The sequence below is a fragment of the Artemia sp. Qi Xiang Cuo genome, chromosome 17 (genome assembly GCF_049724085.1).
Source record: "Artemia sp. Qi Xiang Cuo chromosome 17, ASM4972408v1, whole genome shotgun sequence".
Classification (NCBI taxonomy): domain Eukaryota; kingdom Metazoa; phylum Arthropoda; class Branchiopoda; order Anostraca; family Artemiidae; genus Artemia; species Artemia sp. Qi Xiang Cuo.
In genome coordinates, this window is record NC_142810.1 from 59095725 (window position 1) to 59123269 (window position 27545).

The 27545-nt window shown below is 35.3% G+C and overlaps 1 protein-coding gene across 1 annotated transcript in view; it reads right to left on the reverse strand.

The window, feature by feature from the left end:
* Positions 1-321: 321 nt before the first annotated feature.
* Positions 322-27545, reverse strand: part of LOC148942415 (uncharacterized) — a 148774-nt gene continuing 121550 nt past the window's right edge. Inside the window, exons 8-10 of the mRNA XM_089103522.1 lie at positions 22380-22515; positions 7444-7569; positions 322-679 (exon numbers count right to left, since the gene is read on the reverse strand). Of these exons, the coding sequence (XP_088959648.1) occupies positions 478-679; positions 7444-7569; positions 22380-22515 (464 nt within the window). The 3' untranslated portion in view covers positions 322-477. The remainder of the gene's footprint in view (positions 680-7443; positions 7570-22379; positions 22516-27545) is intronic.

Genomic DNA, 27545 nt, shown 5'->3' on the forward strand with positions numbered 1-27545 from the left:
TTTTCTCCAGGAATAAGCAACAATATGATTGGCTAAAACACGCTACACAAAAATACCAATAGAATTGAAGTACACTTTTTACACTAAAGTAATGGACAGTAATCTCTCCTTTTTTCTTTGAAGACAAGTAGTAAAACACAAATAGATAAAGATCATTGTAATGCACTACAATCAAGCACTGCAGCTCAAACGAACAGGGGCGGATCCAAGGGGGCAGACACCAAGATTTTCCTGGCATCCTCATTCCGTATTTTTCCTTTTTCACTTTTTTTTGTAATAAACCTGTCAATTTGGTCAATTATTAGCGCCCTTGTAAAATTACCCCCCCCCCCTCAAGGTTTTGCTCTAGATCCACTTTTGTACATGAATGACCTTAGAAGAATTTTGACTAAGTAACTCAATAGGCGGTATGTTGTCTAGCCTATATTTTTCAGAAGAACAAAAATTCTTAAAAACAAATTCTTGATTTTTTAATTTTTAGACAACAATGCCTCTTCCTAGCTCGGCTTTGAAACTAAGATTGAGGTCACTTCTATTTTTGGATATGTTCACATGCATGGTTGTGTTATATTTCTGATCCGGGAGCAAGTTTCCTTGAGCAGGTAACAAAGACGGTGTTTGTGTTTTCACCATGCTTGAATGTCTTCTGTACAACTCCAACACTAGGTGATCCGAAGACCTAAAGAATAAATCAGTCATTAATTTATTTTAATAATTAACAGGAAAAAACAGGAAACAAAATAACAGGAAAAAGGGACAACGCATTTTTTTGTCGAATAATAGTTCTAAGACCATTATATTTCTCCCACAATAGGGGGAAATCCCCGAGACCTAAACAATAAATCAGTAATTAATTTATTTTACTCACAAAAAAGGAAATAAAATGACGAACACATTTTTTTTGTAAAAACATAGTTCTAAGATCACACTGGCTATACAATATCTTTGACAGAAAAAAAAAATGTACGAATAATTTTGTCTTGATGAATGTGTTTCCTCTGTCTTGTTATAGTTCACTTACAAGGTTAGTGTTTTTTTCTTCCGTGTTGAGCACTGAGAAGTACTTGGTGGTGGTCCTTGCTGAAATATCTGCTTTGTATTTTCACCTTTGCTTTTTTCTGCTAGCTGAAATATCACCCTTATTTCTTGGTTACTTAATTATTTTATATTTTTTTTTTACCAAAAGAAAAATAGAATAGACTCTCGGCACTAGGACGGTGCTAAAATCAAAATGGTATAATAGAAAAACTAATAGGGCCATCAAAGTAAAGCTAATTGGCACAATTAGCATAAATTGCTAATTAGCACAATACTTGCGATCGGTGGCGTAATTTCGTCAAAATCCTGGGGGGGGGGGGGGAGCTGGTGACAATTTTCCCAAAACAAGTAAAAATGTAAGTGAAAACTGAAAAATGAGCCATATAGTCTATAGTACCATAAAGGTACAGATATACTAAAGAAAGCTGATGCGTTTCTGCGGATGCTTGAATTATGCAGGCTTATCTTAGTATTGACAAGATTTTTGGAGAAACTAAATTTCAGCGGGGGGTGGACCAGTCTCAGGGGGGGGCAAGGTCTGGGAAGGGAAGTTTTCCTCCCTGCCTGATAGCAAATTACACCCCTACTTGCGATTACTGGACAGGTAGAGTGCCTGCTACCCAGAACAGGTCTGCCACTAAGCAACCACAAATAACCGATAAAGTCAGACCACGCTTGGACATTCCCTAAAAGCCGAGGCAAGAGGTCTACGTTCACCCCTTAGCGAGCTTTGGTTTTTAGTTCAGGATAATCCGATGTGCAGGCCAACTGTTGCTTCCTTATGCGCCACAAGGCGTCGGAGGAACTCAATAAATAAATTTCATTTATCTACAAACAGGGCTGGATTTAAATCTTTAGCGCCCCTAGGCCCAAGTGTTTTGGCGCTCCTAAGTCCACGCATTTTTTTTTTGGGGGGGAGGGGGATACAGAGATTTACAGGGAAATCCCCAAAATTTGGGGATAAGCCTTGAACAAAAGGCAACTGATGAGTGATGAATCAAAAGTAATTCAAGAGAAAGGTATATCGAGCTCTCAGCTGCCATTCTTGGCAGACATCTGACAGATGATAAGCAGCTATGAAATTCCTGTGTTGTTTTAAAATCACTTTTCTGTGATTAGGCAGCGTAGCAGCAAAGTACACCTGGCACTTTGACAATAAATCATATCAGTCCAGTTTTTTGTTACGAAAAAAATCGTTCAGTATTTTTGTTTGCGCCACTCGGCATTGTGCGCCTCTAGGCCCGGGCCTACTGGGCTTATGCATAAATCCTGGCCTGTATACAGACTTCAGACAGTGCTTGAAATTTGGGATAAGAAAAGAATCTGTCCCAAATGAATAGCAACTTTTGCTAAATGTCTAATGAATATTCAAAAAATAAGATAAAAACCATGAAACATTGGTTAAACTATTTTGCTATATTTTTTTATGCAATTTTTGTTTAAATCCCAAATAAATAGGTTGCGTGGAGAGGGAGGTGGTTTTGATTATGACATTTTCATTTATTTGATTATAAAAAAAGTTGATTAATTATATTATTAATTTCAGTATTTTCACAAATACATTACCATTGTGTCCAAACAAACTCGCGGTTTGACACAGGTGGTTTATTTACGAAATTAATTAGAGGTTTTCTCTTTTATTGTTTATGTAATATAAATTTATGCAAAGCTGTGGCAAAAGACATTATATTTTGGCAGCATTACTAAGGACCTATAATCATATGTAGCTTCACGCAATCATCAAATTAGAGAGCGTCCAATCGCGTACGTAGGAACGTGATTCTGGAGATGGCGAGGTTTTGAGTGGAGCAAATTGGCAAATCAAAAAAATTGGCAAATTATTTAAAAACATTAAAAATTAGGGGAATTATTTCCAATAATGATATCTCGGCAGGTCACAGACCACCCCCACCCCTTTCTTCCCATTCAGAGACATAGAAAGAGAAGGGAGGGAGAGACACAAAGAAACGGGAGGGGGGAGAAAAGGAAAGAGGAAGAGAGAGTGGGAGAAAGAGAGGGAGATAGACGGAACCGTGGCGTCAATTCATGAAAATACAGGGAAGAAGGATCACAAAAACATAAAGACAGAGAAAATAAGTTTTTCGAACCACTCCCCCCCCCCAAACTGGAACCATTTTTGTTTGTGTTTTTTTTTTCAAGAAGTCGTTGAACCGAAAAATATTGGTACTTTTTTTCTTTTTTTTTGTTTTTTACTTTGTGTCAGTACATTTTTTCTTTTCCTTGTGTCAGAATTTCGACGTTTTTAGGACAGTACCAAATTTCCGTTAGTATTTTCACGTTGAATCTTGAACATATATTGAACATATTTGAACGTATTTATTGAATAATATAGTTGAACACATATTTTCACGTTGAACAAAAATAGGTAACTATAATCAATTAGTTAAATTTGACAACTCTTTTTGTCAGCAAAATTTAAAACGCTAACATTCTATTAATTTACAAAAATTATTTTCAATTACTTTTTTAAGCTATTTGGTGTGATGGTGTTCTGTTTGCTGTGAGAGAACAATAAAGAGAGGGAACAGTGGCGCCAATTCACGAAAAAGTCAAAGATTACAGAAAATGAAGATAGAGAAGAGGAATTCTTTGAAATCCCCTCCCCCAACTGGCATCACCGATAGAGAGCTAAGATGACTGATCTAAGTCAGATAAACAGCCTAGGTATATATATATATATATATATATATATATATATATATATATATATATATATATATATATATATATATATATTATATATATTTTTATTTTATATATATATATATATATATATATATATATATATATATATATATATATATATATATATATATATATATATATATATATATATATATATATATATATATATATATATATATATATATATATATATATATATATATATATATATATATATATATATATATATATATATATATATATATATATATATATATATATATATATATATATATATATATATATATATATATATATATATATATATATATATATATATATATATATCTATATCTATATATATATATATATATATATATATATATATATATATATATATATATATATATATATATATATATATATATATATATATATATATATATATATATATATATATATATATATATATATATATATATATATATATATATATAGTCATTATCCTTTGTTTCAGAAAATACCGCAGGGCCACCAGCGGACCGCGGGATCAGTCCTTTATTATACAGTGAAAACGCTTTGAATTTTTGAATTTTTTCACTGTCTAATGAACGCCTTATCCCTATTGAAACTCTTATTCGTATCGTCAAAGAAAAGCAGTGTGGTCTGTGAAAAAATTCAACATCAACATTATATTAATTTGCAAAGACAACGGCACTTTCTCTTAAGCTGTTTGGTGTAATGTGTTGTTAGGTTTTTTATGCTTTTTCACCAACGTCTCTTCTTTTCAGTGGTGAATCCAGGGGCAGGTCGAGGGGGGCGCCCCCCCCCCCCTAACGTAGTCTAAAGTAGTGTAATTTACTTAATTAACGCAAATTTGCGTTAAACAAACTTGCTTCTAACGCAAGTTTATCGAATCAACCTATTTTGCGCCCCCCCCCCCTAAAAAATCCTACATCCACCCCTGCTTCTTTTTAAATATGAAGCCCATTACAACAAAAACTACATAACTGTATATTGAGGACTTGCCATATAGAAATGAATTTCCAATTGTTTTCATTTTTTTAAGATATATATATTTATATATAAGTTTCCACTTAGTCAATTTAAAAAATCTGATTTCACTGTCTTTGGTGCTTTTAAAGTGTGAACCTTTCGTCAAGTCTTCCCATCAAGACAGATCACAATAAAATACGATTATCAATGCAGAATATACATTTTGCATAAAACATTAACATTCTGTTAATTTACGAAGACAACGATACTTTCTTGAACTGTTTGGTGTGATGTATTTTTAGCTTCTTTTTCTTTTTTTTAGCCCACTGCAGCGGGCTTTATAAAGCCCGCTACAACAAAAATTGCATATTGAGGTCTTTTTCATATAGAAATGAATTCCCAACTTTTTTCAAATTTTTAAAGACATATATTGATGTGTAAGTTTCCACTTAATCATTTCAAAAATCCGATTTCACTGTCTTTGGTGCTTTGAAAGCGAGCAACCCCTCTTCAAGTCTCCCCATCAAAACAAATCACAATAAATATGGTAATCAATGCAGAATATACAGTCGAAATGAATCTCGGAGTAGCAGAAGGGTTCAAAGACAGAACATAGGCAGGATTCCTTTACTGGTATTTATTCATAAAATGTAAGCATTGCAGATTAAAAAGGCATAGCTTATTATCATAAACATTGATTCCATCCTGAGGGTTCCTAGTATCTGACTATATTAACATTATTTAATTTCAAAGAAGCTAATTCAACTGTCTGCAAGCCTGCACACCGCAGAGCATTAATGATGATCTTGTAAAGTGATCCTGCCAAGCGGTGCAGAAAAATATTTCTGATTAGAATTCATGTAGACCTGCATAAAAAGGACACGTAGAAGTATTTTTCTATAGAAGTTTTAAAGAGAGTTTTGGTAATTGTGTATTATACGCCACTCACTCAAGTGCTTCATTTAATTAGAACCTGCTTCTTTGACGCTCAATCCTAATGAAATGTCACAAAATATGATGAAAGTATAATACTATATAAAGAAATTTGAACTATATATGTTCACATTAAGGGGGGGGGGGAGGGAAGTTATAGCGGGTCTGCATGCAAAATGTGTTAGCTACAATTATTCTACATTTAATGAAGTAAGAATTGACGGTCACTGTATCTGTGACCGAAATATCTGGTATTTTTTGTGAAATTTATTACACACTGTCTATTAAAAAGGATTTTATCCCTATTTGGAACTTTTATTTACTTTACCCGCACCCTAATGTGCAAATATATAGCCCAAATTTGCATTTCCCATCTACTCTGTCACTTGTCTTTGTCTTGTTTCAAGCTAAGCTGAAAGAAACTAACAAAGAAACCTGTTTGTTCTTGAGTTTTAGACAGCTTAAGCTTGAGTGAGTGGCGTATAGTAATGATGAACTGTCCCTGAGTTTCAAGGCCGTACCCAGAAGGGGGGGGGGTTAGGGGGTTTGAACCCCCCGGAAATGTTTGTCTGACTCATAAAAACGTAACAAAAATGGATTAACATTAACAAATTTACAAATTAACAAAATTAACAAATTTTGTACGCGTTTTTGAGTTTTTTTGTGCAACCCCCCCCCCCCTCCGAAATTTTTTTGACTAAAATCCCCTCCGAAAAAAAAATCCTGGGTACGGCCTTGCTGAGGCTCCTTAAATAAACCTCTCATAGATGCATAGGGGTATTTGGTAATTTAATTTTGATTCATCAAGAGGCCCCTAATTAGGAAGCAATTTCTTTAATTGAATCGATATAGATACACATTATAAATAGCGAGATTGTCGAAATCTCCAGTATGTGAGACCCATCTACCTTCCACATTTCTATACGGTGACAATTTAGCGAGTTTCGTCCTCAATTTATAATTTGCGATATTTCCTTTGGCCTATTCATTTAATGCGTGCGTAATTGCGTCACCACAAGTCTGATTTTGAGAATACACAGTATGTCCAAAGAGTATGGGTAATTTATAAGAGTGGGAACTGGCGCTAGTGTCGAAAAAAACTATCAACGTCATCTAGCGTTTGGCAATACTTGACATTTCTTTCAGTGTAATGATACAAATAGCTTATTTAATTAGTATAATTGGTAAAATTAGGGTAGTAATAATTGTCTGATATCAGTTGTTGACAGAACAATGATTAAAAAACATAAAAATATGCCAAAATATTGCCAGACGCTAGAAGGCGCTAATAATTTTTTGTTTACCGACGCCAGTGTCATTTTCCACTCTTATAAGTTACCCATACCGTTTGCAGTGTGCCCTTGATTCACAAAGGACTGGTATACTTGCTTTGAATATACTTGCTAATCTCCGGACTCTTTTTAGCCGAGATCCTATTTTTTGGTATGAACTAAATAATCACAAATAAATTGTATTTTAAAGCAGCATAAATATTCCATTGGAATCATACATTTTAGTTCTTGAGCAAAAACGCGATCAATTTAGTTACCAAGTGTAATTCTATTATAATACTACTACTACTACTAACAACTCACTACAGCACCAAGTAAGATTCAACCTTTACTCCCTCCTATGAAGATCCAATTTCCTTTAATTCCTTTCTTCTGACCTCTTCCCACATCATTCGGGGTTGACCTGTTTGGTGTTTCCACCAGACAGATGGCCTATCTCTGGTAATTATTTAATAGTTGACCTATTATTTGGTAAAGCACTATCTTTGGTAATTCTTACCTGAAAAGCTGTAGTACATCATCTTTGTTCATTTTAACAACATTATTTGTTCCAACAAATATGATAAAATCGCCAGTTTTCAAACCTGCTTCATCTGCTGGTCCTCCTGGCTCAACTGCTTCAATTCTAAAAATATTTACTTATTATGGCTCTAGACTAGAACTTTTTTGGTAGCACTCTGCTCTATGGGCTCTTCTCGAGTAATGACTAAAAAAGTAGCAGTAGAATATGTAATAAAAAGTGATAAATATAATATAACAGAGTAAATGTAATAACAAGTAAACAAAAATATAATAGAAAGTAATAAATATAATATAACAGACTAAAGGTAATAACAAGTAAACAGAAATATAATAAAAAGTAAATAAAAAGTAAACAAAAATATAATAAAAAGTAATAATAAAAAAAGTAGTAGCAATCGATTCCCAGTCATTACTATTTCCAAATATAATGGTCGCTACCGTGACAATTGCAACACATCCCAGGCCGTATCCAGGTGTGTTAAGGGGTTAGAGCCCCCCCCCCTGAAATTGTTGTCTGACTCGTAAAAACGTAACATAATGCATATAAATTTTTTTATAGTCTTTTTTGTAACCCCCTCCCCGAAAAAAATAAATCCCCGAACAAAAATCCTGGCTACGCCCTTAAATAGATCCTTCCCTGATAGTGGAGGGGGGGGGGCGTCCATCAATATTTCGGTCCGTCTCTGGCTCTTGTAACTGCATGTTTTTTTCTGTTGAAAGTACCAAGGACAATGAAAATGAAATTATATTGTTTGAATCGGGTAAGTGGTGACTTGCACGGCCCTGCATACATTATAAATCAGAAAAAATTTGCGAACTCAATTTTTAATCAGAAAGAACTCAATATCCAGTTATCCCATTTTCGTTGATTGCCAATTGCCAATTGCACCTCCAATTGCAAATTGCCTTTGGGAATCAATAGATTGTTAATGTTTGAAAATTTGTAAACAAAAAGCAGTGCAAATTTAGCTAATGAGTTTTGACCATTTATTTTATCGATCCAACGTGTCAAAACACTGACGAAAATATGATGCTTCCGTTAAATTTCATAATTTTGAAATAACCAAAAGAAAATCTTAGGAAATCGCGGGGTACTGTTCTATTAGCTGGAAAACACGCGAGAATTGAAGCTTGGTTAATGCTAACGAAATAAAACAAAATAGGATAAAAATTTAATAGTTTAGAAAAAAATTTGGGCTATATATTTTCACATTAGCGGGGTGGGGGTAAAGCATAGCATATATTAAACACGTAACCTAACCTAGGTACCTTTTTCCCCCTAAACCCCAAAAAAACTAAAGTTTAAATATAGTTCCCGGAGTGAGAAACCTCTTGTTTATATAGCGTTAGATAGGATTCACCGGGTAATGCGTGCTGCAGACTAACAGGTTTTTATCCTATCTAATCTTCGCATTCTCGCGTGTTTTACAGCTAATAGAATAGTATCAATCGCGGTTTTCATGTATGATTTTCAATAGACCTAAGATGGGCCCCGGGGGTAACAAATGTTTTTTATTTGATGATCTTCATACTTTAGCAATAAAAAATGCCCAACTTAAAGCTATTTCTATATAATTAAGCTAATTCTATATAAAGCTGCTTATTCATATTTTAGGAAGCTTAATCTTCGCAAAGCAAAATGCCTTTAGACAATAATAGGGCCGTATCCAGTACGTTTGCTTGGAGGGGGGTATTTTTCGTGGGAGTTTGTAAAACAAAACTTTAAAAACACATCAAAAATGTGTTTTTATTGCGCTTTACAAGTCTGACAAACATTTAGGGGGGTTCAAAGCCCCTAGTCGTCTCCTGAATACGGCCTTGGACGATCGGCCTGAATATGGCCTTGGACGATAATGTAACTTCGTTAAAGCTTCGTTAATGTAACCGTCGTAATTGTGTTATGACAACATTTATTGATAGCAACTTTTATTGATAGCCATTATCAATAGCAAATTTAGAGCAATTCTGTTAACAACTTAGTGCCAATGGCAAATCATAGATTATTGAATCTCTATTAAGGGTCCCAGCGGGTGGTCTCACTACCCAGCTTGATTTAATCAGAGGTTGTGACGTAACACTGTGCTTTGTTGTTTCACAAGCTTGAAAATTGTATAAAACAGTTAATCTGTGATTGATTCTGGATGAGAACAATTTTTACCTGTTTGAGCAAAAATTGTTAGCTAGCGGAATTAGTTAGTAATATACTAATTAATAACTAACTGTAACAAAATTACAGGCACTTGTTAATTATAGCAACCACACTCGAGTTCTTAGTCAGAGTAAAACCCCTTTAGTTGGGTTTGGGGACCTGAGAAATCTGGGGAAGGTAAACAGAAAGGCTGTGCGAAAGCATGGGATGGCTGCTCCCCTCCATTGCGCTTCCCGGCAGAAGGGGCCTACTTTTTTTGCAATCTTTTCTATTATTAGAATAAAGGGTACTTATGCATTATACGGGCCCACGAAAGTAGTCAAGTTTGGTTAATGCTAATGAAATAAAATAGGATGAATATATAATAGTTTAGAAACAAATTTGGGCTATATATTTGCATATTAAGGGGGATGGGGTAAAGCATAGCTTATATTAAATACGTAAGCTAACCGGTACTTATGTATTATCTGGGCATAGCGAAAGAAGTAAATTTGGTCAAGGGCGGATCCAGGATTTTTTTCGGGGGGGGGGGGTTACTAATTTTTGACTCAGTTTTCGACTAATTTTACTGATTTTTACCTAGGTTTTACTAATTTTCGACTTATTTTCGACTCGGTCAAAAATTTCGGGGGGGGGGGGGTTCAAACCGGGTAACCCCCCCTGGATACGGCCTTGAGTTTGGTTAATGCTAATGAAATAAAATAAGATGAATATATAATTGTTTAGAAACAAATTTTGGCTATATATATGCGCATTAGGGGGGGGGGGAGGGTTGTGGGTAAAGCATAGTATATATTAAATACATAACCTAACCTAGGTACCTCCCCCCTTAAACCCCAAAAAACAATCGTTTAAATTTTGTACACTCCATGAGAAACAACGCTTTGCAATCAATTTAGGTCTTGCAAATAGCCGTTCGACGGGTTTTGTCGGGTGACATTTCCCGTCGAAGCATTTCCAGTCCCGCATTTCCCGTTTGACATTCCACATATAGTATATAGCGGTGCCCGCACAATGCATAAGCACCACCTAACCTAGCCTAGGTACCTCCCCCCCCCCAAAACCCCAAAAAACAATCGTTTAAATATTTTAAACTCGATAAGAAACCACGCTTTGCAATCAATTTAGATACCAAATACCCGTTTGGCGGGTCTCTATGTCTGGTTTCCTTGTACAGTATATAGCGGTGGGCCCGCATAATGCATAAGTACCAAATAAAGCTCAATCTTAACAAAAAATGCGTGGTTATTTGTCGCTGGTTATTGGGTTTGGAAGGGGGGCAGGTGGCGTGAACCAAGTAAGCCCTGCCAGAGTCGACGCAACTCTACTTGGGCTTTGGTACATTAGAGAAATCCGAGGAAGGTGAACAGGAAGGATGTGTTAAAGCATAGGAAAGCTGACCCCCAGCCCCCAGTCCCCTCCCCATTACACTTCCTGGCTGATGGCCCATGAAACAGAGATCAGCATCACCGGTAGGAACTGTAAAGTCCGGTGTAGTATTTTTTACCTTTTTTTTTTACCGTAATCTTCACAAAGCGAATTAGGTAATTATAACCTAGGCGTCAATCAAAATGTACGGCGGGCAATTATTTTTCTTCATTTTTCTTAAGATACAAAAAAGCTATTTTTTTAATCTAAGGGGGGGGGGGGCAATTTCAGTTTTTCAATAAAAATACAGAAAAAGTATTTTCTGTTTCAGGAGAGGAAATCCCCCACCCAATTGCATCCCTTTTGTGCTATGATAAAGTTTATTGACATCCATTATCAATAGCAAATTTAGTGCAATACTGTTAAGAGTTTAATATCAATAGCAATTACAAGATTAATGATCTCTACATATTAGGGAGCGCAGCAGGTGGTCTGACTACTCAGCTTGATTTAATCAGAGCTTGTGACACAACATGGTACTTTGTTGTTTTACAAGACAGAAAATGGTATAGAAGTAGTAAATCCGTGATTGATCCTAGATAAGAACCTTTTTTTCCACCGTCTTTAGGCTTTTCTCCACCGTCCAGACAAAAACTGTGGTACTATCCCATTTTGCGGGCCTCTCTAAAAAGTCAAGTTTGGTTGATGCTAATGAAATAAAATAAAATAGGATGACTATATAATAGTTTAGAAACAAATTTGGGCTATATATTTGCACATCAGGGGGGTGGGGGCAAAGCATTGCACATATAAAATACGTAACCTAACCTAGGTACCTTTTTCCCCATCTAAATTCCAAAGAACAACACTTTAAATATCTTAAAACCACGTTATACAAAGTATTTCTCTCAAAAGTGTCATGAATCATCTTGTAAAAACGGGTTTATCAAAGCGTCTTTCCCGTTTGACTGTAGCATCTCTTGTTGGACTTCTTCAGAGAGGCCCGCAAAATGGGATTGTACCAAAACTGTTAACGGATTAGGTATTATACCGACGACATTCAAGAAGTGAAGTTAGGTTAATCATAATGAAATATACCAGAATCTGATGAAACTCTAAGAATTTAAAAACAAAATTATGGAAACTGCAACAGAGAACTATGGAAAGCAGGCCGCCCAGAACGCATAATATTAAACACCTAACCAGCTCTATATATTAAATATTTAATTAAATATACCTGCATAGTAGTTTATCTTACTCAGGCTAAGCTGATTATCTCCAATTGCAGACAGAGAAACCGGTATTAACAAATCAAGAACAAAGTGTGGTCGGTAAAATACGTAAGCACCCTTTGAAATAACATTGTTAAATAATTTTTATAAGAAATCTAACATTGTTGGAGAAAACTATGAAGAATCTCAGGCGCAATTTTCAAAAACCGGAAAATGCGAAAAGGAAGATGACTAGTTAATAACGCTAATAACGCTAATAACTAGTAACGCTAATAACGTTAACAGAGAATTCGTGACTCATAACATTTCTTGGCAAAAATTTTGGACAAATTGGAGACAAAGCTTTTTCGGTTGTTGTGTCTTGACCAATGGATACATCGTTTTTTGGCTCATTTGAGGTCTGGTATTTGAATATTAAACGAAACCCACCCAAGAAGTGAAGTTAGGTTAATCCTAATGAAATATACCAAAAGAGTATAATAATATAATACCCCTAACCCTATACCCCTAACTATACCCCTGACTACACAACCTAACTCCTAATCACCTCTATCCATTAAATTTTTAATTAAAACATGGCTAGATCGTAGTTTTACTCAGTAAAAAGAAGCAAATCATAACCGATTCCGGTGAGGCAAACCGATAATTGTTAGATCTTACACAGCGTAATTCTTGAATGTCTTTCATTTAACAGATAAGTACTTGAGGTCCTTTTGGTCCCACAAACAATCATTGAAACTTTCAAACCTTATTTACAAACTTGGGTTTATTTTTTTTATTTCCCGCCTAAGGCCTTTTTCCACCGTCCAGACAAAAACTATTCTAACAATCGAGTTTCTGTCGGCCAAACAAAACCTGTTAACTAATATTGTTAGAGAATATCTCTAACACATCAGCTCATTGTTGGAGGATACAGTTGACGAAATTTAAAGCGCAATATTCAAAATCAGGTAATCCACCAAAGTAGGATGGCGAGTTTCTTAGCTTATCAGGGGCGGCTCCAGGATTTTTGTTAGGGGGGGGGGGGGCTCAAAATAGGTTGATCCCATAAACTTGTGCTAGGAGCAAGTTTAATTAACCCAAACTTGTGTTAATTAAGTAAATTGCACTACTTTAACTACGTTAGGGGGGGGGGGGGGGCGCCCCCTCTCCCCCTAGATCTGCCACTGTAGCTTATAATTCTAATAGAGAATTCAACTAATATTTCTAATGTTGCTGTACTGCTAATATTTCTTAACACCAATTTTGGACGCATTGGAGATAAAATTTTATCCAACAAATTGGGGGTACAAAATTTTCGGTTATTTTCACTTGATCAATGTATTCATCACTTTTTTTGCCGCTCTCAGGACTTCATTGACAAATGCAATCCTTTTAAGGATTTTTAGGGATTGCAATCTCTAAAAATTTCAAGTCGATGAGGATGATCATGAAAGAACAAATTAAAGATCCCCCTTGACTGCTGGGTATCTTCGTTCTTCTTTCATTAAATCTGGACCCCTCTTTGGTTAATAATCTGCTCTATCAGATTAATTAATCATGGTTATTCTTTCCACCACATTGTCCTAAATTTCCCAATGGCAGTTATAAACTGTGCCACCAACTATAGGATCTGAGTATTGTCACTCTTATTGGCAAATCGTCCCAAAATCAAATTTACATACATCTATTTTCTTCTTTCCAGAAAAATGTGCTGAGAACCTGTGGTGGATCCAGGGGGGTGAGGGGGGTGCCCCCCCCCTCGCGTAGTCTAAAGTAGTGTAATTTGCTTAATTAACTCAAGTTTGCGTAAATTAAACTTGCTCATAACGCAAGTTTATCGGATCAACCTATTTTGCAACCCCCCCTAAATTTTTTTACCGGATCAACCTATTTTGCCTCCCCCCCTAAAAAATCCTGGATCCACCCCTGTTGAGAACCAGTCTTTGGGGAGCGTACTTATCATAATCTATAAGAAGATGTTCTCACACTTTCCACCCCCCTGGATAATGCCTTGGTAGTTACATAAATTAATATTGGAAGTCCACTGCTATTAGTGAGGGAAAAGGAGGATAGTTATTTCAGATGGGAGCCCTGAATTTGAATATGGGGCGAATAAACAGAGGGGTGTTATCACATTTTATAATCCTGTAAGAGAGGAATATCTGAACTTCAGTTACTTTTGTGGTTTCATGAAGGTAGCTGTCGATTATAAATGTAAGTAAAAGTACATTATATACTTTATATTAGTCTATTTTAGTTTTATATATATTTATTAGTTATATTTGTTTGTTTTGGTTTCTAGTTTTTTTTTCTATACTGAAGACGCCTTGTTGTATAGGGGCGAAATATTCTTTTGATTTTTTTTTGTTTCTCTACGTTTTCATTTACTGGCCATAGACCGGTTTGTCGTCTTTATACTCATTTCTTTGTTTTTGTCATGGCTGGCCAGTTGGGCTTTAGATCTTTTATCCCCCATACATTTTCATAAATTGAGGTCCTTCTTAAGGGTACAATAACTATTTCCAGAACGAATCTAAGACATGTTCCGTGGTTTTCAGCACAGCAGATCCTACCCTTTCGAGGGGTACAGTCCAGCTATGATTGTTTTAGCTAAACTGTAATAGAGAAAAGTATACATTCACATGCAGGTGCGCACTCACGGGGAGGGGGGCTGAATACCCTCACTCAAGAAAAAAATTAATTTTATTGTTAAATCTTTATCTAATCTGCTCGGTTTCATCATTCATTCCTTAGTCTTTACTCAAAACTTGCATTCAAAGAGCTAAAATAAACTTAAAGTAATGCCTTAAAATACCGTTTTTTCTAAGGATTTTTTTTTAATTTTCAGTTGGTTGGCCCAGGAATCCCCGGGCAGTCCTGCCCATAATTATTTTTTGAGTGCGCCACTGTTAATTCATGTACATTTTGTTGCGTATTTTGAGAGATATGTCAAAGCCTTCGAGAGAGATGTTACTACCTATTTTAAAAAAGCAATAATAAAATTAGACTATTTTCCAGAGAGGAGAATCCCAAAGAGCCCCGAAAAAGTAAAAGAAAGGACTATATAATTTTTTTTAGCCCTTCGCTGTATAATCCTTATCTAAATTTAGAATGTTAAATTATCTTTCCATTTTTGTTTTATCTAATTCCATTAATTAATAAATTACTCTAAATTACAGTAATTACACTATAATCAGATTTATATTGTATTATTAAAAAAGTTGATATTTTAGTTGAGTTCTAAGAGTTTCATTCTATCCAAAAAAAGAAACCCGTTGAAAAATATGGAAAAATGGCAGAAAGTAAAAAGAAATATATGTATTTTCCCAAAGAATTGAAGCCCCATGAGTTTCAAGATTCGGGACTTGCCGGTGTAGTTTCTGAAACTGGTGGTTCCAGCTTCCTATTTTTAAATTTGAAAAGATTTCAGAGCCTAATAGCTTTGGGTGGGTAAAATATGATGAATACTTTATATTTGGCTGATAAGCGGTGTTTGGGGTTAATGTTACTATTCAATTGCACAGATTATTCCTTAGGGTAAGTATTGAGCACGGTGAAAATTGTTAAGGTGCAAAACACCGAGACTTGTGTGTTACGTGAATAAGACTGGTGGATGACATTTGCATCCCTGATGGTATACCAGATAACTAGGTTATTATGCTTAGTGTTATATACAGAAGAGAATAATATTGCAGTTTAGGAGGGAATATTTCTGAGTGGGGTCAGGATTTAAGCGGGGTCGTGTCTTATCCCGTTGGTGTAGAGATGATTTTGCTGGACTTGTCGTAAAGAACAAAGCAAGACGATGACGGCTTTCAGAAGAAATCAAAATATTCAGAATTTTATATTTATTTCTTACAGCTTAATTAAAAGATCTAGCCGTTATCAACACATATAATATATTTTCATTTTATTTATACCCAGGTGTCATAATTAGTAATGGTGGTGGATATAGGGAAGCACATGATGCCTTATGGCAGTCGTCAAGTATGGCTCTGAAACATGGGCTCTTCGAAAGATTAAGGGAGATCCGTTAGATCCTTTACAGAATTAAATAAAAAAAACAAGTTTTTTTAACTGAAAGTAAGGAACGACGTTAAAACTTAAAACGAACAGAAATTATTCCGTATATGAAGGGGGCTGTCCCCTCCTCAACGCCTCGCTCTTTACGCTAAAGTTTTTTTATTGTTTAAAAAAATAGAGTTGTGAGAAAGTCAAACTTTAGCGTAAAGAGCGAGGCGTTGAGGAGGGGACAGACCCCTTCATATACGGAATAATTTCTGTTCGTTTTAAGTTTTAACGTCGTTCCTTACTTTCAGTTAAAAAAACTTTTTTTTTTTATTTAATTTTTGAACATTTTTGAATTAATGCAGGTTTTGATTTTGGCTCACCGTACATGAATAATTAAAACAAGATTTGCATATTATATTTGGTTAAATGGCTTTCTCGAAACTTGTTTAATTTTATTTACGAACGTTTTTATTAGTAATAAATATACGTAACTTAGAATTAACTTACGTAACGAACTTCTATATTCATAAATTTTTAACACGTATATTAGGGGGTTCGCCCCCTAGTCAATACCCTGCTCTTTAAACAATAGTTCGAATTTTTTTCCAGTTCTTTAAAAATGACCTCTTAATCACAATCAGTTGATCAGTTGAAAAACTTGTTTTTTTTATTTAATTCCTGATCTTTTTCTTTAATAATGCTGGGAAATCCGGCGCCCCCTTCATAGCAATGTCCCTTCCCCCATGAAAACTTCCTTCATGGAAAGATCCTTCCATATAGCCCCCGACCCTCTCCTTCCCCCACCTACCAGAAAAAATCTCCTCTGAAAAAGTCTGTATACTTCCCAATAACCAATACTATATGTTAACATTGAGTAAAGTTCATAACTTTCAGCCCTCCCCCTGGGGCCTTTGGGGATCAAGTCATCCTAAAAGACATTTTTATCATATTTTCGACCATGCTGAACAAAATGGATATCTCAAAATTTTGATCGGGTGACCTTGGGAAAAATGAGTGTGGGAGTGAGCCTAGGTGCCATCCATTTTTTTTGGTCACTCAAACAGGTCACTATAACTTTTAATTTCTTTTTCAGTGAGCCCTACCGCGATATTCTAAGGCAACTGGGTTGATACGATCACCCCTGGGAAAAAAAACAAAAAACAAAAAAACAAACAAACAAACAAATAAACACGCATCCGTGATCTTTCTTCTGGCAAAAAATGGAAAATTAAACATTTTTGTATATAGGAGCTTAAAATCTCTACAGTAGGGTTCTCTGATACGCTGAATATGATGGTGTGATTTGCATTAAGGTTCTATAGCTTTTAGAGGGTCTTTCTCCCTTTTTTCAAAAATCAGCCAAATTTTCTCAGTCACGTAACTTTTGATGGGTAAGATTAAACTTAATGAAACTTATATATTTGAAATCAGAATTAAAATCTGATTCTTTTGATGTATCTATTGGTATCAAAATCCCGTTTTTTAGAGTTTCGGTTACCATTGAGCCGGGTCGCTCCTTACTTACAGTTCGTTACCACGAACTGTTTGATAATTGACTAACGATAGTTTTACTAGCTCGTTTTACTGAGAGCATTACCGTACATAACCATGTGAAAAATTTACACCCTGTTTAATATAGCTTATTGCAATTGATTGTAATTTTGGTACTGTTGCATTAGCTGGTACACACGCAAGATAGATGCTAAAGGAAACTAGGCAAACGGGTATCAGTCAATAGAGAATTGGATCGCAAAGCGTGTTTTGTCATTCCGTTTACAATATTTAAACTGTTGTTCAGAGGGTTTAGGCGCAAAAAGGTACCCAGGTTCGGTTAGGTTACGTATTTAATATATGCTATGCTTTACCCCCACCCCCCTAATTTGCAAATAAATAGCCCAAATTTGTTCCTAAATTATTATATTTTCATACTCTTTTGTTTTACTTCATTAGCAATAACCAAACTTGACTTCTCGCGTGTGTACCAGCTAATGCGCCAGTACCCAAATTTCGGCTATATATTTGCATATTAGGGGGTGGGGTGGGGGTAAAGCATAGCATATATTAAATACATAACCTAACCCAACCTAGGTATCTTTTTTCCTCCTAAACCCCAAAAAACAATAGTTTAAATTTTGTAAACGCAATGACATACCACGGTTTGCAATCCCATTCTCTATTGAAAGAAACTCGCTTGACTAGTTTCTTAAGCATCTTCCCTATATAATATGGTGCGTGTGTTACTATATATATAATATATATATATATATATATATATATATATATATATATATATATATATATATATATATATATATATATATATATATATAAATATATATATATATAATATATATATATATATATATATATATATATATATATATATATATATATATATATATATATATATATATATATATATATATATATATATATATATATATAACTACTCAAATAACTACTTGAGTATAACTACTCAAAGTTGCAATGCAAATTCTGCTAGAAACCATTCCTCATGGCTAAAAGTCGTTTGTGCAAGCAGAGGATTTCAAATATGCGATTCCTGCCCTTCGGGTCAATATGGATGCCTGAAGCTGAACATGTCGGATAACCTAAGATTTCACGGTTTGAAGATGACATGTCATTTATATTGTAGTCTAATTAACGCTCTCTATCTTCCAGATTTTCGTATTCAACGTGGGTGGTTTGAGTGGAGGCTTCGAGCTGCATCAAAGGGTTTTGATCGGCTACTACCCTTTATCAATTACTTGAGACCTTAACAGAAAATTGCAAGTGAAAATTTCGCAACACTGCTGTTGTGAGCTAATATAAAATTCTTTACTTACTTAAATTTGTAAAAAAAAAGTTGCAAAATTCTTCTAAAAATTTGAATCTTTCCAGGAAAAACCCCTACCCCTGATGAATTTAGGATACATATTTTAAAAAGGATTCGAAGAGTAGGAATAAAGCTTGAAAATTTCAAAAGTTTAGAAAAAATGTGGACTTTTGTTTTTTAAAATTCTGTATTTTTATGTATATTGTAAGGTTTCCGATATTTTTTTTTTATTTATTTATTTTTTTTTTTAAAGGAAGTTTTTTCGTTTGGAAGTAAGGAGTGACATTAAAACTTGAAACGAACAGAAATTATTACTCCATGTACGAGAGGGAGTACCCCTTCCTCAACCCTCACTATTTACGCTAAAGTCTTAAAGTTCTTTAAAAACACCTCTCACTCATATTTAATGACCCTTGTGTTTGAACAGTCTTTCTTACAGAATTGTGACAAAAGTTAAACTTTATTGCAAAGAGCGAGGGTTAAGGGGCAGTCCCCGTCATATAAGGAATCATTTCTGTTTGTTTTAAGTTATAATGTTACTGCTTACTTTCAGTCCAAAAATGTTGTTTTTTTATATTCAATTTCGTACCGTTTACAAATCATACCAGGAAATCCTCTTCCCCCCTTGCACGAGATTCTAGAAGATTTCACCCGAAAACTTTCTTATCCCCGGAAAATCCCCCTCCCCCCCAAAAAAATGTCAGTATATTTTCCAATAACAATTACTAGCCTATATATGAACAATTAGCAAATTGGATAAATTACAGCCCTTTTCCCAGGGGCTATGTGGTGTCCTGTTATCTTCAAAAGCATAGTTATTGGACATTTCAATTATGCTGAATCGAATGTTTATCTCAAAATTTTGATCAGATATCTTTCGGGAAATAGGACGTGGGAGGGGGGCTAGTTTCCCTCGAATCCTTTTGGTCACTTAGAAAGGCACTAGAACTTTTGATCTCCGTTCATATGAAGCCTCTTCCAATTTTCTAGGACCATTAGTTCAATGTTATCTCCTCTGGGAAAAAAACAACAAAAAACACGCATTCGGGATTTTTCTTTTGGTAAAAAACAAAAAATTCCACATTTATGAATTCTCAATTATGCTGAATCTGATGGTGTAATAATCATCAAGATCACTTAGCTTCTCGGGAGTGTTTCTCCCCTTTTTGAAAACCAAGTAAATCTTCTCCGGCTTGTGGCTTTTGATGGGTAACGTTAAACTTAATGAATTTTATATACTTGGAATAAGTATCAAAGCCAATTCTTTTGATAAATCAACTGTTTTAAAAATTCCGTTTTTTTTAGTTTCAGTTACTATTGGACCGTGTCGCTCCTTACTTACAGTTTGTTAGCACGAAATGTTTGATTTTGTTTATACTATTAATGTCCCACTTTTAAATTACTCCACCAGTTTTTGTGTTTCCGCAGATTGTTCATTGAAAATTTGGTCAATTAATGATTCTCTTTTCGTGATTTAATAGAAAATTGCTTGCAACAATTGAGACAGCGGAAACAAGCCTCAGTCCAAATCGTGTGATATTGGTTAAAATCGGATGGGTAGTAACTGTTGAACGAAAATTACTGCAAGTAAGAGTGGGGAAGCAACCCCCAAAAGCGTTGAGTGTCATCACCACTTTACATTTGTTCCAGAATGGTCTTCGCTCAGTGACCTCTGGGATTTTATTAAGGAAATAATGAAACTCATTTTGTATGTAATTTTTAATAGCTTTACTAGTATGCATATGTTTCACAAGTTTTACCTGACATAAGGATACCATATAGATCTTACGGTAGAGGCTCCACTGTGCCGGGTAAAGAAAGTAAAGCCTCGAAAACAGTTAAGCCAGGGGGTATTTTTGCTGATGAGCCCTAGTGAAAGGTACTACTTGGAAATATTTTAATAGATGTAAGGAGCCTTTGCGTGTAAACTTACAACGACTTACATTTATTGATGACGACTTTGAATGGATTTGAACATTTCGGTATGGTTGATGGTTTGGCTATACAGTTTGGTCCTGTGAGTATAGGTAGCTGAGTAAGGTCAAAACCTTCTTCAAGTGCACATTTGTCTTAATTGCTGGATTAGGATGACAGTTTTTCTTTGTTTTTTTTTTTTTTTTTTTTTTTTTTTTTTCTTGCCAAGTAATTACCTCTAAAACGTAATATAATAAAATACTTATCAAAGGTACGGGAAAACCTTCTTAGGAAAGAATAAGTACATTTGTAACTTTTAATTTAATTTTACTGTTTTGCACAATTCGTTCAAAAGCATAGAAAAATTATACAAAAAAAATAAAGTTTCATACGTCAGTTGGTAAATTCTAAAGCAATAGGATGAGCTTTCAGCAAAAAGACACTTTAGCTTTTAGGATGTCTGAGCGCAGCTCTGCTTTTATTAGTAGTAAATGATGCTTGTTTTAAATTCAATTTTATTATTCATTCTAGTTTACTTAGACCAACAATCATTCTTAAGTTTTTTTATCTTTTATTTTTTAAGGCAATGTAAGGACAGCCCCATGGGCGTAGGGAGGGGGGCAGGGAGGGGGCAGCTGCCCCCCCCCCCCCTAGACCTTCAAATTTACATTAGATATGGCTGAAAAAGCAGATGGTTGGAAAAGCAGTTGATAGAAGGCCCTCCATCACACTATCGACTTCCCCCCCGTTGACAATATGCTGCCTACGCCCATGGAAAGGCCAGTACCCAGATTTTTTTTTCGTTTGGGGTTGGTAATAAAAAAATAATGATTGTTTCATATCTTGGACGATAATTTCTCAAACTTTCAAGGACATTTAGGGCTTGGCGGTCTGAGGCCCTATCTCTAGCATATGTTCCGTGCCAGAAACATGTTCTATAGAGAAAATAAAAAAGAATGTATAATCCGTCTTCTTACCCAACATAAACCGTGTCAGGTAAACACGGGACCTACAAGGAGGGATTACGAAAAAACAAAATTTTGTTTTAAAGAAATGGAAAAGCAAAAGTAAAATCTGGTATATCGGCAATTTAGATTTTTGTGAAATTTCAGACTACTTACTATGTATATTTTTATTTATCTTTTCATATTGGGGGTGAGTTTCAGAAATCAGAATGAGAGGAATAGTTTCTTTCATTTAGGCTAATTCAGGGATCTGAAATAAATTCCTTGAACATATTACAAAGTTTCTTGAACATATTTTGGAAGACAACATGAAACTTAACGCCAATAAGTGCTTAGCCCCGGCAGATATACAAGGCATCTCTTAAGAGAGGACAATAGCACCGCAGAAACCGCCGAGACTCACCGTAGGAAGTTAAATACATCCAAATATAATATACTTGCAGAATCAGCCTTTACCTTGGTGGGTGAGTCCATGAAAGTGAAAATCCAAACCCATTCGGTCCACGTTTAAAATCAGTGGTAATGGTGTAGGGAGTTCTGCCTGAGCCAATGCTGCCATAACTTGCATCATGAATATTTTCTAATTCACCAACTGAAAAAAGGTAAGAATTTCTTTAGACAGTCACGAAAATTCCAACCCGGTCCTCGTCTGGATACGGCCTTGGGGCCAGAATGTAACTTACGCCTTATTGAAAAAATATATATATTTTAAACTTACTTATATATATATATATATATATATATATATATATATATATATATATATATATATATATATATATATATATATATATATATATATATATATATATATATACTTAATAATATGTATACTTAATAATATATATATTTATATACTTAATAATATATATACTTAATATATATATTTGTATATTTTTCCTCTCAATTACAATCATGCTGACCGTTATTATATGTTGGATATAGATGATCTGAATAGTCGAGTTAAATTGACCTGTGCAATGACCAAATCGGCTATGGTCAAAGGTGCCAATTTACCAAATTAGTGAGGAGGAGTAATTTCAGTGATTTTTCACTTGTTTTGCAATGAAAATACGAAAAGAGATATTTTTAATTGAAAATAAAAAACTACTGTTTTTCAAAATCGATAAGAGGGGGGGGGGGGGTAAAAAACCGAGGGCGGGTAATCCTTCCAAGCTGGCTCCCCTATATATGGTATTCGGAAAGGTTTAACGTTACAAGGCCTTAGGCTCGGAGACGAGTAAAAAACAAACAAAAAAACAACAATTATGTCATTTATAAGCAGATTAATTGCATCTTATAAGTTTCACACAGTGACAAGTTTTACCAAACATATGGACATGCATCAAAATGTAATTATAGTTTTCAAGCGTCTAAACTTCTCCTGCAACGAATTTTTATACTGTCGTCCAAAAGGTTGTAGAATGGGCTAACTTGATCCTATCCGAGGGGTTATTGACTTCCCATCATCTGATGTACATCTATGAACGCCATATGTATCCCACAGCTCCACCACACTTGGTACAGTTCTGCCACCCCTGGCATAGTTCCGCCACGCTTGGAATAGTTCCGCCACGCTTGGCACTCCTGGCACACGGCACTTGTTGTACATGGTTTTGAGTCGGTAACCCCCCGATCATATCAGTATATGAGATGAGTGATTTAGCTTTATCATGTTAGCGATATTATCAAAATTCTTTATGTTAAGGCAATCGGAATTAATACATGGAATCAACCCTTTATCTGTCCAGAACTAAGAATTAACAATAAAAAAAAATCCTCATAAATATTTCAAAACTCGATGGGTGGCTTTGATTGAATTTTCAACATCCATCCTAGAAGACGATTTTAAATCTCAAACGATAACTTTAGAACACTGTGAAGACCAGATTATTATCCTTTAACGACGTCCTAAAAAAGAAGAAGAGGGGGGCAACAGCAGGCATAGTATACAGTCTGCCACGGCTCCAAGGCTGCCATGCCTTGGAATTTCTCAAAAATTTTAGGATGTCAGTCTTAAGCTTGGAATTTCGGGGAAAATATACATGCATGTATACTGGCCTCTATCCAGAAATTCAACCAGGGGGGGGGGGGCTAGACTGCAAAAAAATAAAATCAAATGTAAATAATAAATCAGATAGGATTGGTCATTACCTAACAATGAATCGGGGGGGGGGGGATTGAGAAACTCCACCTTGAAATTCTCATTGGCCTACTTTCATATATAAAGACTTGTTTTTTATTTAAATTCTGATCGCAATCAAAACATACCGGAAATCCCCTACCCTGTGGAAAATTTTTCCTTGAAACCTTACCTTTCCCAATGGAAATTTTCTCCCGCAGGAATTTCCAGAATTTCTCCAGCAGAAAATTACCCCATGTAGAATTTCTCCCGTAGAAAATCCCCTTTTCATGGAAATATCCTACAGAAAATTTCATACCTACTGAAAATTCCCCCTTAACAATGCCCCTGGAAAATTTATGCATGTCATACTGAGTCGCCAAAGAAAAAATAAGATAAATAAAAAGAAGTTCGTATAGAAATTTTGGCTAATTCTCCCGAGTAAATATTTCCGCCCCCAGATACTTCTTTACCCATGCAAAATATTGCCCCTGGAAAATCCCCTCTCCTGAAAAATGCCTGTATACTTTCCAATAACAAAAACCATATATAAACATTCGGCAAATTTTATGACTTACAACCCTTTCACTAGGCGTTCTGGGGGATCATGCAATCCCCCGAGGCATGTTTATTGGACCTTTCTAATATCCTGGCTATCAAATGTAAGATGGCTATCCGAAAATTTTGATCGGATAACTTCGAAGAAAAAAGGGGCTTGAGGGGGTAGTTGCCCTCCCATCTTTTAGGTAAATTAAAAGGCCACTAGAATTTTCAATTCCCGTTCGAATGAGTCCTCTCCCAGTCTTCTAGGGCCATTGGTTCAGTACGGTCACCCCTGGAAAAACAAAAACAAAAAACAAACAAATAATACTCATGCGTGATCTTTCTTCTGAAGAAAAAACACAAAATACCGTTCTTTTGCAGATTAGAGCATGAAACCCCTACTCTAATAGGATTGTCTGCTGATACGCCATTCTGATGGTGCGATTCCCATTAAGATTCCTTGATTATTTGGGGATGCCCCCCTTTTTTCAAAAATCAGGCAAATTGTCTCAGGCTCATAGCTTTTGACGGATAGGGTAATATTAAACTTAATGAACTTTATATATTCGGGATCAGCATAAATAGATAATTATTTTCATGTGTTTTTTGTTATCAAAATTTCGTGTTTTTAGAGTTTCGGTTACTATTGGGCCGAACCACTCCTTGCTTACAGTTTGTTACCACGAACCGTTTGATATGCATATCAAGTGAATAGAAGATTGACAGAACAAACTATGATCAAAATATGTTGTGTTCCCTAAGTATTACGAATTGTTTAAAATTAAACATATTTTCATATCTAATTTGTTCTTTTTCATTCCTTCCCCCCTAGTTCACTTTTAAATGAAGGCTGAATTTAAAGAGGGTTCAGTTGAATGGGAATTGGGTTGCATGGGGGTTTAGTTGAATGTAGGTTGAGTTAAATGGGGGTTGAGTTGAGTGGGGCTGAGTTGATTTGCGGCTTAGTTAAACGGGAGTTAAGTTCAATAAGGGTTGATTTGAATGGGGGCTGGGTTGCATGGGGTTGAGTTCAATGGGGCTGAATTAAATAGTGGTTGAGTTGAGTGGGGCTAAGTAGATTGGGAGTTTAGTTAAATGGGATTGAGTTGAGTAGGGGTTGAGTTAATCTGGGGTTTGGTTGAACGAGTGTTGAGTTAAATGGGCTGAGTTGTACGGTGCTCAGTTAAACGGGAGTTCAGTTAAACACATACGGTGTGTACCAACTACCAAGCAACACGCCTTATGGAAAATATTATTCGATGCCCCTTTCTACGTCTATAATAGAAAAAAATATTAAAATCGTTAAGTCAGATTTTGCATACCAAAGATGATTGGATGTCAAAAATAATAATTTTTGGTAGATAGCTGAGGCCAAAAAAGAGAGAAGACGTCCTAGAATTCAATGGGAAGGTTTAAAGCGAGGGATCTGGGGGGGGTGAATCTCGGATTAGAGTTAGTGGGAAAAGAAGCATGGGCTGCTCTGTTGGCCTTAAGTGGGTTGAAGCTGTTGTGAGTTGTCACTAGAGGTAACAGTAGCAGTAAATACGCTTAATTTACAAAAATAAACCCAATTAATTTACACAAATATAATTCTACTTTTGAATTTTCACAAACCTTACACAGTAAATAGAACTAGAGCTGGGGAATAGTGATTCCATTCAGTATCTTCTGATTCCTTTTAAAGAGTCTCCTCCCTTATTTTAGGATCCTCCTCCTCTTAGTTTGTTTTTACTGAGCCATCTTCATTAAAACCCCCCTAAAGTATCACAATCTGCAGTACAGACATTATATTATTTGGATCCTATTGTTGCTTTTTTTTTATTTTATTCAACTTAGAAAATAGGGAAAAACATCACTAACCCCTTTAATCATTCCATTCAGGCTAGAAAATTATCTTACTTGCAATAACAATGGTATTTTGACCCGAGAAACTTAGCTTGTTGGGTGGGGACACCAGATACAATCCTAAAAGACCCCAGGCACCATAAACACAAAACACCAACACCAACAAAAAACACCAAAAACACAAAAGACAAAACCAAAAACACAAAAACACCATTAAAACACCATAAACAATATACTAAATTACTGAATCAAACAGTCAGGAGCGATCCGGCTCAATAGTAACCAAACTCTAATAAACGGAATTTTGATACCAATTGACATATCAAAGAATCGAATTTTTATGCTGATTTCAAATATCTAAATCTAATCAAGTTTAGTCATACCCATCAAAAGTTACAGTCCTGAAAAAAAGTTGCCTTATTTTCGAAACAACAGGGAAAAACAACTGATGAAAATCACGCCATCAGATTCAGCGTATCAGAGAACCATACTGCAGAGCTTTCAAGCTCCTATCTGCAAAATTGTGGAATTTTGTATTTTTTGCCAGAAGAAAGATCACGGATGCATGTTATTTTTTTTTATGGATGATCGTATTGACCCGGTGATTCTAGAATATCGCGGCTCATTCGAACGGAAATTAAAAGTTCTAGTGCCCTTTTCAAGTGACCAAAAAAATCGGAGGGCAACTAGGCCCCCGCCTAAGCTCATTGTTTTTCCAAAGTCATCCGATCAAAATTTTGAGATAGCCATTTTGTTCAACATAGTCGAAAATTGTAAAAACTACGTCTTTGGGGATGAGTTAATCCGCCACAATCCCCAGGGGAATGGCTGCAAGTTATGAACTTTTCCCATTGTTTACATATAGTATTGGTTCTTGGGAAGTATACCGACGTTTCAGGGGCGATCTTTTGTGTAGGGGGAGGGGGGTCGAAGGGAAGGGGGTCGAAGGGAGGGCGTTACGTGGAAATATCTTTCCATGGAGAGATTTTTTATGGGTGAAGGGGATTTTCCATGAAGGGGGCGCTGGATTTCCCAGCTTTATTCAAAAAACGACAGAAATTAAATAAGAAAAAAAACAAGTTTTCACAACATAAAGAAAGGAGTAACAGTGA